At 36.3% G+C, this 16,989-nt stretch overlaps 1 protein-coding gene across 2 annotated transcripts in view; it reads left to right on the plus strand.

Moving 5' to 3' along the window:
* The window catches only part of CERT1 (ceramide transporter 1), a 123,246-nt gene that overhangs the window by 3,325 nt on the left and 102,932 nt on the right, over window positions 1-16,989 (plus strand). For both annotated transcript variants that reach the window (XM_082836072.1, XM_082836071.1), the window contains exon 2: window positions 1,983-2,117. In XM_082836072.1, coding sequence (XP_082692198.1) covers window positions 1,983-2,117 — 135 coding nt within the window. The remainder of the gene's footprint in view (window positions 1-1,982; window positions 2,118-16,989) is intronic.

A 16,989-nucleotide genomic window follows, 5' to 3' on the forward strand; every position in this document is an offset into this window, starting at 1 on the left:
GTCTGTTCTTGTGAGCTTCCCTGAAGGTTTCTAAGCTTCATTAGCTATGCATAGCTCTGCCTCCAACTGTGCTTGGCAGTGTTCTAAGTCTATTCTTGCTTAATGTTAAACAACTTTAAGAGGTAGAGTTTGAGAAACAAACAAACAAACAGGTAACTTGGCCACAATCACAGTTAGTAGCTTTCTGACGGGCAGTAATTGGAAGCGAGGTAGGATTAAGGATTGCCAGTCTAAACGATTTGTATTACAGGCAGTTGGGAGTTGTTCATGTAAGTTTTGGAGCTGGAGGCTCAATGAGGTTAATATGTAAGATAAGTCAGCAAAATATGCCTAATAAATAAGATTATGTAAGTTATGAAATAAAAAGCAGAAGATATCAGAGGTAAGGTTATTAATATTAAGCCTTCTCAGGAATCCAGGAACCTGATAATTTGATTGGATTACTTGAAGATAAAGGAGTCAGATTTAAGGGTTTAATAGGAAGGAAAGATGAATAGGAGTTGATAATGGGCTATAAAGATTAAGAAGGAACAGTCAGGTATTGAGTATCTCCTAGGAATATAGTAGGTGTATTCATGATTTTATTCACCCATTCAAATGACTGAGGAAAGAAACTGAAGTTCAGAAAAGTTAAATAATTTGTCAGAACTTTTCACACAGCTAGTAAAAGTAGTTGAGTCTCTCTGATGTTGTATCCACTGCTCTGTCCACACAGTACAGGAACGCTGTGCCAGGTTTGAGTCTGAATGGCTGTGGCAGTAGCAGTATAGCCAAGGAAATAGGAACAGAGGGGGATGTGCATCCTATGGGTGGAGATAAATTTAGTTTTGTATGTAACAATCATTATTTCAAGTCGCTGTCTTAAGTGGTAGTAAATCGCAGGGAGTTAAAATGAGGAAATAGTGATTAGAGAGCCCTCAGGAAAGAATGAGTTAACTTGGCAGCATGGATCAGATCTCAGGGAGGGGCTGTAATGATGGAGTTTAGAAGATATAAGAGCTGAACCATCTCAAACCTGTGGAATTAGGAAATAGTAAAGAAAAGATTCCTCTGAGCCAATGCAGTATATTTTTAACAATCCATTTAGAGTTAGTTTTTGGCAGATAGTTTTTGAGTTAGCAGATAGTTTTTGGAATTGTCTGTGCTTAAAACCCCAGAGCATAAAAATATGCAATATCAACAATTCCCATAGAGGTTACATTTCTGCCTTTGCAAGTTTATTGATCGTGATCTTCACTGTGCAGTAGCGAAACTTTAGCAACACAGAAACCATTTGTAGGTACTGGAAACAAATAATCCAAGTATGTTTTTGAAAACCAGTTTTATGTTTGTATTTTACTCTTGAGTTTGAAAAATAGATCTTCAGAGAAACTTAAAAAATGAATTAACTATTCTATAATATTGAGTTCTGTGGAAGTAAAAATAAAGTTGATGTAGACTTTCTAAAGAGTAATAATCTATTTTTACTTTAATGTAGTCGTAAACATCATACATTTTCATGTAGGAATAACTTACAACAAAAATAGAGTTTGGGCCATGATTGACTTCTACTTCTGTTGATTTAGAAGGCTTCATGCAGTACTTGGTGTAGGAGAACGACAGACTGTATAGCCAAACTTTTCTATTGAATATGTCAATTATGACAGGGACCAAAACAATTTAAGAGTTTTGAAGGTGGTGAGGAGGGGAGGATGAAAGCACACAAAGAGTATAGCAGAATTTTTAACTGAAATGTGCTTCAGTTTTAATCCTCAAATATTAGAGGAAAATGTTATATTTTATTATATTTTATTTATAATTTTGTAGAAATTACTGAAAATTATATACAATCTGGAAAATTTTAACTTTTCAGTTTTTTTTTTTTTTTTACTGTTTATAATTAAGTTAGGACTTCTCACATTTTGGTTTTAAACTTAGATTGACTGCTGTTTCAGAAAGTTTGGATTTCTAAAAATGTAATTTTTTGTCTTCTTCTCCTCCAGTGGACAAACTACATTCATGGGTGGCAGGACCGTTGGGTAGTTTTGAAAAATAATACTCTGAGTTACTACAAATCTGAAGATGAGACAGAGTATGGCTGTAGAGGATCCATCTGTCTTAGCAAGGCTGTCATCACGGTAAGCTCCTATTCTCCTTCATTCAACAAATACTTATTGAGCATAAGTTATACACCACGAACCTATTCTAGGGGCTTGGGATATGTCTATGAACAAAACAGATTAAGATCCTTGCACTTGTGGAGCATGCAGTCTAATATTTTTTTCCATAAAATTATTTTAGAGTGTATTACTACATACTGTTATTTTATATAGACATGTAGTATTTATCTAGTTGGTTACAGCAAGCCATTAAACAAGGGCTTCAGAAAAAAAGATGTTAGATGGCTTCATATCTGATAGATGGGGACAGTTACTTGGTGAGTTATTGAAAAAGTTAAAGCAGGAAAATAAAAAGATACATATCTTAACATTTTAAATTTTTACCTTAAAATATATAAATCTAAATTCACTTGCCAACTTTTTGATGTAGAGCTAACAGTATGTCTTTGAATATGGAGTTGAGAGAAGTTGTTCTTATGTAAAGTATTATATCCATAATGCCTGTTTTGCAATTTCCAGTTTTCATTCTCTAAAGTGGAATAAAAACTTAAAGATACTTTTGAAAAACCCTAAATATAGGTTCCTCTTTTTGACTTTTAATGTTTTTCCCTAATATTTTACAGATGTCTCACCTTTATTTAATTTAATACCTTTTAAAAGAATGACTAACCTTTGTTGAGTCATTCTACTTAGCTTGCATTCAATGTAGTTTACACAGAAACAGCTCTCTTTGCTCTTGTATTCCATAGATTTACATGATGTTTAAGTTATGTAAGAACTACAGCAAGTAGACTGGCATAAACAGGTTTAGGAACAACCAACTGACTTGTTAAACATGTAACTCAACTAGTGGGCCAGAAGTACCTGAATATACTAAAAATAGCATACTAGTTGAGAGTGGTCAGCATGTCGAGGCATATTTAATAAAGGGCAAAAAAAAAAGGTATTGTCTAAGGCAGGTCAGTTAAATGGAGGTCAGTTAAGGAAGCTATTGTAGTTAAAATCTAAAAATGGATGTGTTAAAACAATCATAGATTTTACTGATACATTCAAAGAGAATTCATGTTACGTTAGAGTTTATATTGTTTATAAAGATAAATGATGTACTTTGGATACGTGTTGATATCTAAATATGACTTACATATGTTTATGTTACACATTTAAGTAAAACCATGTAGTATTTTTCCATCACTTTTCATACATTCTGCCCCTCTTATATATTCAGAGTTTGAAAATAAAAGCTTAGTTGGATATTGAGTTGGAAAAACTTATAGAGGGGTTGTTTGGAAATGTTCAGAATGAAACTACTACTCTCCATTCTTATGGACAATTTTAAAGAAGTAGTTTGAACATAAAGGCTCACTATTTATTTGGACTGGTATGTGGTACGTTATAATGTACTTTTGAAATTGTATCTATTGATAGTTAATATTTTGGGGTTTTATTTCTCTTGAGATAGATCACTATTCATGCTAGAGGAAAGAATCATGGAGAGTAATGTACTTTACAATTTTGAAATGTCTTCCCTTGGTTCTTCCCCTTCTTCCTTCTTTTGCATATTGTTGGATGCTTGTTAGTTACAGTGCTTGTTTGACTCTTTGAAAATAGTTTATATCTTTATTGTTTCCTAACTAGTAGTATTCCTAGAGTACCATGCTAGTTTAAATTTAGTTATCCTGTCTTGAATTATGGACTGTGGTAATAGTGCATGGCTTATTTGGGGAAAAGAAAAACTTTTAATAAATATTTACATTGCATCTGCTCAGGAAAAAACAATGTGTTAGCTCTACGTAGATTTTTTGTTGTTGTTATTTTGGTATTTTTGTTATCTGTATTTGCTTATAGAACTTTTCATTGTGGTTCATAATCAAAGAAATGAGTAGGAAAGCAAGACAATTTGAAAACATTGAAGGGACCTAGTGGAAGTACTCACTGGGCTAAGTGGTAGTAGAGAAGGTTAAAAAAAAAAAAATGAATGAAGCAGCAGAATCTGAATGGTAGTTAGTCTTCGCTATAGTTAACCAGGTGGTATGGAGAAACACAAGTATTTATATTCCTGAACTTCTTCAACTCTGTTCCTATTCTGTCGGTTCATAAATTCACTGTTACATATTTCAAGGAAATTACAAAATATAACTGAATTCAGTGAACTTCTCAGAATGAAGTTTACAAATAGAGTATGTATTTGAGTTAAATTTTTAAAATGTAATACTAACCTCTGTTAAATAGGTATCTTTTGCTTTTCTTAAATATGGGCTATTACATGTATCAGTTCATCTCTGAAGGCAAAGAATAAATATGGTTGAATTTGTGCATGTGACATCCTTATGAAATTGATAGTATTCATATATGAGGAAATCTGGACTTGAAGAGTTGTGACTTTACTGTGACCATTCATTAACATATTTATTATTTGTTGGTGAACCTAATGTTTGAGCCCACCTTTTCTGGATAGAACCTAATTCATTGTTAAATTCACTATTATTTTAGCTTAACAAGTCATTCCTTATTCAAATCATGTTCTTTAGTAATGTGATAATAAGTTGAGTGAAATACTTTTAAGGAACAAAGTATTTCCTGGGAGAATTTGTTACCTGGAAATAATTCTTAACGTGAAGGGATTGGGAATAAGTTAATGAGAGGAAAAATAGTACTCTGTCACTTTTTGTGAAGTCACCTATTTGTATGTTTAGTAAATGTTTGTAGAAAGTTGAATTTCTCAGTTATTATCGTTTAATAGTTATTTGCTTAAGACCCAGTCCCTGCTACAAAACTTGCCATGTAGTAGATGTTCAATATATGTTAGTTGATCAATCAAAAGCAATGTTTATGGAGTATTTAAACTGTTATTTATTTTTTAAGTTGTGTTTTGTTTTTTTTTGTTTTTTTTTTTTGTGCTACGCGGGCCTCTCACTGTAGTGGCCTCTCCCGTTGCGGAGCACAGGCTCCGGATGCGCAGGCTCAGCGGCCATGGCTTCCGGGCCCAGCTGCTCCGCGACGTGTGGGATCGTCCCAGACCGGGGCACGACCCCGTGTCCCCTGCATTGGCAGGTGGACTCTCAACCACTGCGCCACCAGGGAAGCCCCTTAAGTTCTGTTTTTAAATAAAGTACGCGTGGTAAAAAAAATATAATCCATGGCATGAAGAGGTTTAAAAAGTAAATGCTTCTCTTTACTCTTAGTCCTGCACTCAAGACATAACAAAAGTCAAATTTTTGGTCTGTCTTCCAGATACTATGTATGCCTATATAAGCATTTATTTGTTTATATCCTTCATTTTCATTTACACAGATAGCATCATACTAAATCTATCGTTCTGCACCTTGTTTTCTTTTAATATGTCTTGGACATTTACTACATTTTGTTGAATATTGTGGATGTACCATGTCTTATTTATTTGCCCCTTCCCTGTTCTTGGAAATTTAGATCATGTTTAAATTTGTTTTACTACAAACACTCTTGAAACAAGCATATGTAGTATTTAAAAATTTTTTTTATAGTTACTGTCAAATGCCCTTTTAGAAGTACCACTTTTCATTCCTACAGCTAGTACATGAGTGTCCCTATTTCCCCATACCCTCAAATATATATATATTTAATTTAGTTGCACTGGGTCTTAGTTGTGGCAGGCGGGCTCCTTAGTTGTGGCTCCAGGGCTTCTTAGTTGCTGCATGCGAACTCTTAGTTGCAGCATGCATATGGGATCTAGTTCCCTGACCAGGGATCAAACCCAGGCCCACTGCATTGGGAGTGTGGAATCTTCCCACCCGGGAAGTCCCTCCATACTCTCAAGTATTGAGGAAGTCAGGTTTTGGCAAATGTTAAAATATTTGGCAAAGTGCTAGATAAAAATGGTGTCTCATTATTTTAAGTTGCACTTTTTTATTCAAGAGGGTAACTTCATATGTTTATAATTCATTTTTTCCTCTTCTCATAGCTTGTTCATCTCTTTCTTAGTTATTGATTTGTAGCTCTTTATATCATGATATTTGGCAATTTGTCATATTTATTGCAAATGTTTCCCCCCAGGTTGTCATTGTCTATTTTTTCTTTCCTTATTTTATATTCTTTTTAAGCCTTAACAGAAATTAAAAATTTTTATGTGCTCTTATTGTCCTTTTCCTTTATGGCTTCTGTATTTAGTTATGTTTAACTAAAACATAACTCAAAGACTATAACTCTATATAAATGTAGTTACATTTTCATCTACAATTTTACATTTGAATTTGATTCCTGTGGGAGTTATTTTAGTATAAGAAATGATGTGGGGGCTTCCCTGGTGGCGCAGTGGTTGAGAGTCCGCCTGTTGATGCAGGGACACCGGTTCGTGCCCCGGTCTGGGAAGATCCCATGTGCTGCGGAGCGGCTAGGCCCGTGAGCCATGGCCGCTGAGCCTGCGCGTCCGGAGCCTGTGCTCCGCAACATGAGAGGCCACAACAGTGAGAGGCCCGCATACTGCAAAAAAAAAAAAAAAAAAAAAAGAAGTGATGTGGGAATTAAGCTTTTTAATTTTTTCCCAAATGGCTAACCATGTAGTCTAATACCATTAATTGAAAAATTCACCTTCTCCTCACTGGTTTGAAATGTTACCTTTATTGTCTATTACATTACCATGTGTATTTGAGGTTGTTTCTGGACTCTCTTCTCTTCAGTTGGTTTGTCTATTCCTTTTTGTACCATACATAAAATTATATTGCTAATACTTCATTAATCAGTTCTTTAAACTGCTAATGATCCTTTTGTGAAAATAAAAGAAGTGGTTTGTTTGTAGCTACTGCGATTAGAAGACATTTCAGGAATTAGGTAGGTAGAGATTTTTGGTAAAATGGAAATAGTAATGTCTTTAGAATTGGTTTGCCTAAGCTCTATCTATAGTCCCAAGTCTTACCTTAGATATCTGACTTTGTATACCTACTATCTTATAAAACTTCTTTAATTACCAAATGAATGGGATTCATATTATTCTTATTATAGGTTGGATATAGTAAAATTTATTCATCAATTTAGTGTTTCAATATTCTCAGATGGAAAACTGAAAGGTAATGAAAATGTTTACTGCTACACTGAAAAAAATTTTAAGCCAAGTAGCTCTTAAGTAGGTAGGGGTTAGAAGGGAGGAAATTTAAAGATCCTGGCACAATTAAAGAAGCCAACAGAGATGTAAAAGAAAGGGAAGGGGGTTTCCCTGGTGGCGCAATGGATGAGTCTGCCTGCCAATGCAGGGGACATGGGTTTGATCCCTGGTCTGGAAAGATCCCACATGCCGCGGAGCAACTAAGCCCTGTGCACCACAACTACTGAGCCTGTGCTCTAGAGCCCACGAGCCACAACTACTGAAGCCCGCGTGCCTAGAGCCCTTGCTCTGCAACAAGAGAAGCCCGCGCTGAAACGAAGAGTAGCCCCCTGCTCGCTGCAACTAGAGAAAGCCCACGTGCAGCAACGGAGACCCAACGCAGCCAAAAATAAATAAATAAAATTAAAATTAAAATTAAAAAAGAAAGGGAAGGAAATGTTCAAAATTGAAAAGGATCATTAAACAAAAAATTTTTTAAGTGCCAAATAAAGAGTAGTCATATCTAAACAGTTTTGTTTTTATTTGCAGTACGCGGGCCTCTCACTGTAGTGGCCTCTCCCGTTGCGGAGCACAGGCTCCGGACGCGCAGGCTCAGCGGCCACGGCTCACGGGCCTAGCCGCTCCGTGGCACGTGGGATCTTCCCGGACCGGGGCATGAACCCGTGTCCCCTGCATCGGCAGGCGGACTCTCAACCACAGCGCCACCAGGGAAGCCCTAAACAGTTTTTGAGTAAACTATTTGTCAGTAAAACTGGAAGAAAAAAAATTTTTTAATTTTTAAAGTTTTCAAATGTGGGATTTTAAAGTAAAAAATTGTGATTTAAATTGATGTTCAGCAAATTGGATCTCACCAAAGATGAGTAGGGCCATAACTAATCATCATACGGGGAACTCCAGATTAGTAAGAAGTCCAAGAAGTTCGCTTTTATCAAATGTGCAATTTTGCTCTATTGAACTGTGTTAGTAAGAACCAAAGGAAAGAGGAATGTATATCGACCAGTAAAAGCATTAGATAGATACTAGTTGATAATTCTCTTCATTTGAGGAGCATTTGCCAGTGAATTTCTAAAGAAATTAGAACCTTATACTACTAAGATTTATGCCTTTAGAAACTAATATTATCTGTTCAGCAGTTCATTTGGAAATAATTATCTTCCATCTTTAGGTAACTGGAATGTAACTCGAATAATGTAACTCAAATAATTAGATATAGTGGGAAATATTTAAAATATTTGGTGAGAGGTTTTGGAAGAGGAAAAATATAAAGAAAGATACCAGTTGAAATGTAGAGCCAAGAATGTTGAAATAACTTATCCAAAATTATGTAATTACAAATTGTGTTAGTTTGTTAAGGTTGCCATAACAAAGAACCGCAAACTGGCTGTCTTTTTTTTAATTGAAGTATAGTTGACTTACAGTGTTTCAGGTGTATGGCAAAGTGATTCAGATATATGTGTGTATATATATAATATATATATGTATATACATATAATACATCTATATACGGATTCTTTTCCATTGTAGGTTATTATAAGATACTGAATCTAGTTCCCTGGTTTATACAGCAGGTGCTTGTTGTTTATTTTATATACAGTAGTTTGTATCTGCTAATTCCAAACTCCTAATTTATCCCTCCCCCACCCCCTTTCCCGTTTGGTAACCATAAGTTTACTTTCTTTTATTTCTGTTCCGTAAATAAGCTCATTTGTATCATTTTTTAAGATTCCACATATAAGTGGTATCATATATTTGTCTTTCTCTGTCTGATTTACTTCACTTAATAATCTCTAGGTCCATCCATGTTGCTGCAAATGGCAGTATTTCATTCTTTTTTATTATGGCTGAGTAATATTCATATTTTATACACACACACACACACACACACACACACACACACCCCACATCTTCATTATCCATTCATCTTTCAGTGGATATTTAGGTTGCTTCTATGTCTTGGCTGTTGTAGATAGTGCTGCAGTGAACATTGAGGTGCATGTATCTTTTCAAATTATCATTTTTTCTGGATATATGCCCAGGAGTGGGATTGCTGGATCATGTGGCAACTCTATTTTTAATTTTTTAAGGAACCTGCATCCATCCTGTTTTCCATGGTGCCTACAGCAATTTACATTCCCACCAACAGTGTAGGAGGGTTCCCTTTTCTCCATACCCTCTCCAGCATTTGTTATTTGTGGACTTAATGATGGCCATTTTGACTGGTATGAGGTGATATCTCATTGTAGTTTTGATTTGCATTTCTCTAATAATTAACGATGTTGACCATCATTTCATATGCCTCTTGGCCATGTGTATGTCTTCTTTGGAAAAATGTCTATTTAGGTCTTCTGCCCATTTTTAATTGGTTTGTTTGTTTTTTGGATATTGAGCTGTATAAGTTGTTTGCATATTTTGGAAATCAAGCCCTTGTTGGTCACATCATTTGCAAATATTTTCTCCTGTTCCGTAGGTTGTCTTTTTGTTTTGTTTATGATTTCCTTTGCTGTGTAAATGCTTTTAAGTTTAATTAGGGCCCATTTGTTTATTTTAGCTTTTGTTTCCATTACTCTAGGAGACAGATCCAAAAAGATATTGCTGTGATTTATGTCAAAGAGTGTTCTGCCTATGTTTTCCTCTAGGAGTTTTATAGTATCTGGTCTTACATTTAGGTCTTTAATCCATTTTGAGTTTATTTTTGTATGTGGTGTAGAAAATGTTCTAATTTCATTGTTTTTACATGTAGCTGTCCAGTTTTCCCTGCACCACTTATTGAAGAGACTGTCTTTTCTCCGTTGTATATCCGTGCCTCCTTTGTCGTAGGTTAATTGACCATAAGTGCACGGGTTTATTTCTGGACTTTCTGTCCTGTTCCATTGATCTATATGTCTGTTTTTGTGCCAGTACCATGCTGTTTTGATGACTGTGGCTTTGTAGTATAGTCTGAAGTTAGGGAGTGTCGTTCCTCCAGCTCCGTTCTTCTTTTTCAAGATTGTTTTGGCTATTCAGGGTCTTTTGTGTTTCCATACAAATTTTAAGTTTTTTGTTCTAGTTCTGTGAAAAATGCCATTGGTAATTTGATAGGGGTTGCATCGAATCTGTAGATTGCCTTGGGTAGTATGGTCATTTTAACAATATTGATTCTTCCAATCCAAGAACATGGTATATCTTTCCATCTGTTTGTGTCATCTTCAGTTTCTTCATCAGTATCTTATAGTTTTTCAGAGTACAGGTCTTTTGCCTCCTTAGGTAAGTTTATTCCTAGGTATTTTATTCTTTTTGACATGATGGTAAATGGGATTATTTCCTTAATTTCTCTTTCTGATAGTTCGTTGTTAGTGTGTAGAAATGCAACAGATTTCTCTGTTAATTTTGTATCCCCCAACTTTACTGAATTAAATAACAGAAATTTATTGTCTCACAGTTCTGGAGGCTGGAAGTCCGGATAAAGATGTTGTCAGGGTTGGTTCCTTCTGTTGCTTTTGATGGTGTGCTGACAATCTTTGGCATTCCTTGGCTTATATATGTGTCATCCCAATCTCTTCATTCGTGTTTACATGGCATCCTCCCTGTGCACGTAACTGTGTACAGATTTCCCCTTTTTATAAGAACACCAAGTTAGATTAGGGGCCTATTCCACTCCAGTGTGACCTCATCCTAACTAATTACATCTCCAGTTACCCTATTTTCAAATAAATTCACATTCTGACATACTTCAGATTAGGGCTTCAACATACAGATTTGGGGGTATGCAATGTAACCCATAACCCATGAAAGTATCAGCGTTAAGACTAGAACTCAAGTCTCCCAATTCCCACCTGGTGTTATTTTATTTTATTTTATTTTTTGTGGTACGCGGGCCTCTCACTGCCGTGGCCTCTCCCGTTGCGGAGCACAGGCTCCAGACGCGCAGGCCCAACAGCCACAGCTCATGGGCCCAGCCGCTCCACGGCATGTGGGATCCTCCCAGAACGGGGCACGAACCCGCGTCCCCTGCATTGTCAGGCGGACTCCCAACCACTGCGCCACCTGGGAAGCCCACCTGGTGTTATTTTATTGTATGTCAACGAGCATAGGAAAAATGCATATACAATGCATTTTATGTTGTGTAAGACTTGCAGGAACATGACTGTTAAATATTTATAAAGCAACTCTTTAAAATTTGTTTTGAACAAAGCATCCTATTAAGATAAAAAGGGTTTTTTTTTCCTTTTAATCTTAAGAAGCTCTGTTTGAGATATATGCTTCTTACTTACATGTAAATTTTATCAATTTTTTTTTCTAAATAAAAAAAGTGAAAAGAAATTTGTGATTTATTATTACTGTCTTCTGTTAAATCTCTAATAAATATAGTTTGTATTTTAGCATTCAAGTTTCCTTAAAGCAAGGAATACACAAAATTTTCTACATTTGCCTGCTTGAAGTAGTTAGCAAGAAGCTTGTTTTCTTAGTTTCTCTGAAGGTCTTTTAAGCTTCACATATACCAGTTTTTACTTAGTATTTTTTTAATTAAAGTACAGTTGATTTACAATATTATATTACTTAAAGGTGTACAGCATAGTGATTCAGTAGTTTTACAGTTTATACTCCATTAAAAGTTATTATAAGATAATGGCTATAATTCCTGTGCTATACATATTTAGTATTTTTTATTTAGCATTTTATCTTAATTTCCAAAGTGCTTAAAATATCGTTCATGGGCTCTGAAGTTAAACCTGGATTTAGATCTTGGCTCTGCTTCTTATGGCTAAAGGTACCTTTGAACAGATAACTAAAGTGGTTAAAGATGGGTGCATAAGATCTAAGGGTGAAATGATTATGTGCATTAAACAAAATAACAAAAGCACTTGTACTTTTGTTCTTGGCAACATAAGAGGCACTCAGATTTCTTTAAGTTTATTTTGTGATATGTTTGTATTAGAAATAGAGCCTACAGTTTTAAAGAAGAAAGGAGAAGGTGGCAAAGCTTTTTATTAAAGGGAGAAAAAGATGCAAGTGACTTACTAAAGCCAGAATATGTGACATGTCATATTTGAACAGGTTCTCATGCATTTCCTGTAAGCAATTTCCTTCAGTGGAACCAAGTGGTTCTGTTTCACAACTTAAAAGAAATTATATGTATGTGTGTATAAAATATATAATATATAAATGGTTAACTGTTTATATGCTTTCTGCATGTTCCTGACAGATTGTTTTTTTCCTTTGTTCTACTATTTATTGTGTGTGGGTTTTTTTTTAAGGCATATTGTACCTTTTAAAAAACCAGATTTATTTAGGCATAATTTACACTCAGTAAAATTCACCCTTTTTAAGTGTACAGTTATAGTTTTCACAAATGTATATAGTCATGTGATCACTACCACCATCAGATTATTGACAGTTTTCATCACCCCAGAAAGTTCTCGCTTGCCCCTTTGTAATCGGTTACCTCCCCATCCCCAATCTCTGGCAACCACTGTTTTGATAGTTTTATCTTTTCCAGAATGTTATATAAATGGAATCATACAGTATGCAGCTCTTTGTGTCTGGCTTTTCATTTAGTGTAATGCTTTTGAGAGTCATCTGTGTTACATGTATCCCTAACTTACTCCTTTTTATTACCGAGTACTGTTCCACCATATATATGTACCAAAGTTTGTTTATTCATTCACCACCTGTTAGATTTATGTTTCCAGTTTTGGGCTACCATAAGTAAGGCTGCTAAACATTCAAGTACAGGTCTTTGTGTAAATGTTCTATTTCTCTTGGGCAGATACCTAGGAATGGGATTGCTGGGTCCTATGGTAGGTGTATGTTTAACTTTATAAGAAACTGCCAGGGACTTCCCTGGTGGTCCAGTGGTTAAGACTTCGCCTTCCAATGCAGGGGGTGTGGGTTTGATCCCTGGTCGGGAAACTAGGTCCCACATGCCTTGAGGCCAAAAACCAAAACATAAAACAGAAGCAATATTGTAACAAATTCAATAAAGACTTTAAAAATTGTCCACATCCAAAAAAAAATCTTTTTTTTTAATTGGGGTATAATTGTTTTACAATGTTGTGTTAGTTTCTACTGTACAGTGAAGTAGAGTTCCCTGTGCTATGCAGCAGGTTCGTTTTTTTTTTAATAACAACTATTTATTTATTTAATTTTTGGCTGCGTTGGGTCTTGGTTGCTGCGTGTGGGTTTTCTCCAGTTGCAGTGAGCGGGGGCTACTTGTTGTTGCAGTGTGTGGGCTTCAGTAGTTGTGGCACGTGGGCTCAGTAGTTGTAGCTTGTGGACTCCAGAGCGCAGGCTCAGTAGTTGTGGCACACGGGCTTAGTTGCTCCGTGGCATGTGGGATCTTCCCGGACCAGGGCTCGAACCTGCCTCCCCTGCATTGACAAATGGATTCTTAACCACTGCACCACGAGGGAAGTCCCTGTGCAGCAGGTTCTTATTAGTTATCTTTTTTATACATATTAGTGTATACATGTCAATCCCAATCTCCCAATTTATCGTACCCCCCGCCCCCCGCTTTCCCACCTTGGTGTCCATACATTTGTTCTCTACATCTGTGTCTCTATTTCCTTTTTTTTAAAAAAAAAAAAAGAAAGAAAGAAACTGCTGAACTGTTTTCCGAAGTGGCAGTACCATTTTATATTTCTACCAACAGTGTATGAGAATTCCAGTTGCTCAACATTTTTGTCAGTACCAGTTTTTTGGGTTTTTTGTTTGTTTTGTTTTTTATCTTAACTATTCTAGTAGGTGTGTAGTGATATCTCATTGTGGTTTCAATTTACATTTTCCTAATGATGTTGTACATCTGTTCATCTGCTTTTTATTTATATGTCTTTGATGGTATGTCTGTTCAAATCTTTTGTTTCTTTTCATCTTCTTAATATTGAGTTATGAAAGTTCTTTATATATTCCAGATACCATAATTTCAGACATGTATTTGGCAAATATTTTCTGCCAACCTAACAGACTGATTTTTGTCACTGTTATTAGAAAATAAATTACATTTGAATATATATTTTGCTGAATTTTGGGGAACCTTTGAAGCTTATTTATTTCCCAGAGTAGTTTCCAAAGATACCAGCACTATTATTAGTTCTTTAATTAGGTTATTTGTATGGAGGCAACATTTCTCACAATTTTTTTAATTTTAATTTTTTAGTTTGGGTCTACAGTGGCACACTGCCATTTAATTAAAGTGACAAAGCTTTAGATTTAAAGTTACAAGCTGACAACTCATCAGGGAGTGATTTCACCAGGGAAGCTGGTATTACTGTTGAGTTTCTTCCTTGGAGTGAGTGCTGTGTAGGCTTGATCTCTGTCCTTTCTTCATCTAAGGAAGGAAACCATAGCTGATAAAAAGAACGAGATACGCTCTTAGTCCCCAAGTAGAGATATATGTTATGCAACAATTACTTCTTTTAAAAATATATGTTCTCACTAGTGAGGATTTATCACTTAAAAAAGAAAAATCATTTATAAATTGATTATAAGGAATCAAGAGACCAAGAAGTCATGACCAGTTGAAGCTCATCCAGAAATCAAGGTGGTCTCTAAAGTGATAATGTCTTGAGGGTGGGAGATCGGGTTGGGTAATAATTTTTGAAAACTTACGTATAAACCCAGTTTCATAAAGTGAAGTTTTCTCCTGTTATGAAGGACTTCAAGTGGTTTCATTTGGCTTTTAAAAAATTAGGAAGTTCCTCCAGGTAAAGATTCATCTACTCTATCTCCTTGCCCATAAAAAGAATAGTAAGTGGTAAAAAGTCTTTTAATCCGGGCTTCCCTGGTGGCGCAGTGGTTGAGAGTCCGCCTGCCGATGCAGGGGACACAGGTTCGTGCCCCGGTCTGGGAAGATCCCACATGCTGCGGAGCAGCTGGGCCCGTGAGCCATGGCCGCTGAGCCTGCGCGTCCGGAGCCTGTGCTCCGCAACGTGAGAGGCCACAACAGTGAGAGGCCCGCGTACCGCAAAAAAAAAAAAATTTTTTAATCCCAAAAGGGAGAAAAGTGAGGAGACAATAGAAGACAGAATTTTAGAAGCTGGAAAACATGGACCAGTACTAAGTGAGTTTGTAGATCTGAGAAATCCAACTCCGAAGCTATGAGTTGGGAATGCTGTGAACTAGATTTCCATCACAACTATATAATACTTCAGCAGTACCAGATACCTCTTGAAATAAGAATTGGGAGTGGAAGTTGTAAATAAGGAAGATGAGTCAAATATCAGGTTAAGAAACAATCACATCCCCAGATTTTTCTCCCTCAGCTGTGGGCAGTTGGGTGATTGACCCATCCCTAACCTGACAAAAGATGGTGTATTATTCTTTTAGGGTGGATAAAATAGTGATCTCTGGGCTGGAAAGTGGGGAAATAGGCACTAGAAAAAAATTGAAAGCAAGGAATAGAGGGTGATTAAGTATGCTGACTGAATACTGAAACCTCCCTCCATCCCATCCCACTCCTCTTCCCCACCTGGTTCCCAAAACACTAGCTAACAAACTTTCACTTTCAGGGCAGGAGGTTGCTGGAGTCTTTTCTAGAGAATCCAACCAGCTCAAGAGGAAAGACCTAATGATAGCATTAGAGCTTCCCCAGCAAAGTAGACCAATTACATTATCCCACAGTGAAGCCCATCTTTGACTAAACTATCCATGGCCTTACAGCTTCCCATCAGTTTTTAGATCCCCCACTTTTAAAAATGAACAGTCAACAACTACCAGGCATGTGAGGAAAGTTTTCAGTATGAAAGAGATCAAGAGAGTAAATGCAATACTAGGCAACAAATTACTCAAATATTTCACAAAAATAAGAAAATTTGTTAGTATTCCCAAAGAGCTAAGAGTATTTGGAATCATTAAATCAAAAAGTATACTATCGGGACTTCCCTGGAGGTGCAGTAGTTAAGAATCTGCCTGCCAATGCAGGGGACATGGGTTTGATCCCTTGTCCAGGAAGATCCCACATGCCGCAGAGCAACTAAGCCGTGTGCCACAACTACTGAGCCTGCGCTTTAGAGCCCGCGAGCCACAACTACTGAGCCCATGTTCCACAACTACTGAAGCCCACGCACCTAAAGCTCGAGCTCCGCAACAAGAGAAACCACTGCAGTGAGAAGCCCACGCACCGCAACGAAGAGTAGCTCCCACTCGACGCAGCTAGAGAAAGCCCATGTGCAGCAGCAAAGACCCAATGCAACCAAAAAAAAAAAATTAAAAAAGTATACTATAAAAAAGGAAGAAGAGTATATGCATCCTTTTGAATTATGGTTTCACCCTGATATTCATTGCAGCACTATTTACAATAGCCAGGACATGGAAGCAGCCTAAATGTCCTTCACTAGAGGAATGGATAAAGAAGATGTGGTACATATATACAGTGGAATATTACTCAGCCATAAAAAGGAACAAAATAGTGACATTTACTGAGACGTGGATGGACCTAGAGACTGTCATACAGAGTGAAGTCAGTCAGAAAGAGAAAAACAAATATCATATGCTATCACCTGTATGTGGAATCTAGAAAAATGGTAGAGATGAGTTTATTTGCAAAGTAGAAATAGAGTCACAGATGTAGAGAACAAACTTATCTTACCAAGGGGAAAAGGGGGGATGGGATGAATTGGGAGATTGGGATTGACATATATACACTACTATGTATAAAATAGATAACTAATGAGAACCTAGTGTATATAGCACAGGGAACTCTACTCAGTGCTGTGTGGTGACCTAAATGGGAAGGAAATCTAAAAAAGAGTGGATATATGTATACGTATGACTGATTTACTTTGCTGTACAGAAAGAAACTAACACAACACTGTAAAGCAACTATACTCCAATAAAAATTAA

Source organism: Leucopleurus acutus (genome assembly GCF_964270905.1).
Source record: "Leucopleurus acutus genome assembly, chromosome: 3".
NCBI lineage: Eukaryota > Metazoa > Chordata > Mammalia > Artiodactyla > Delphinidae > Leucopleurus > Leucopleurus acutus.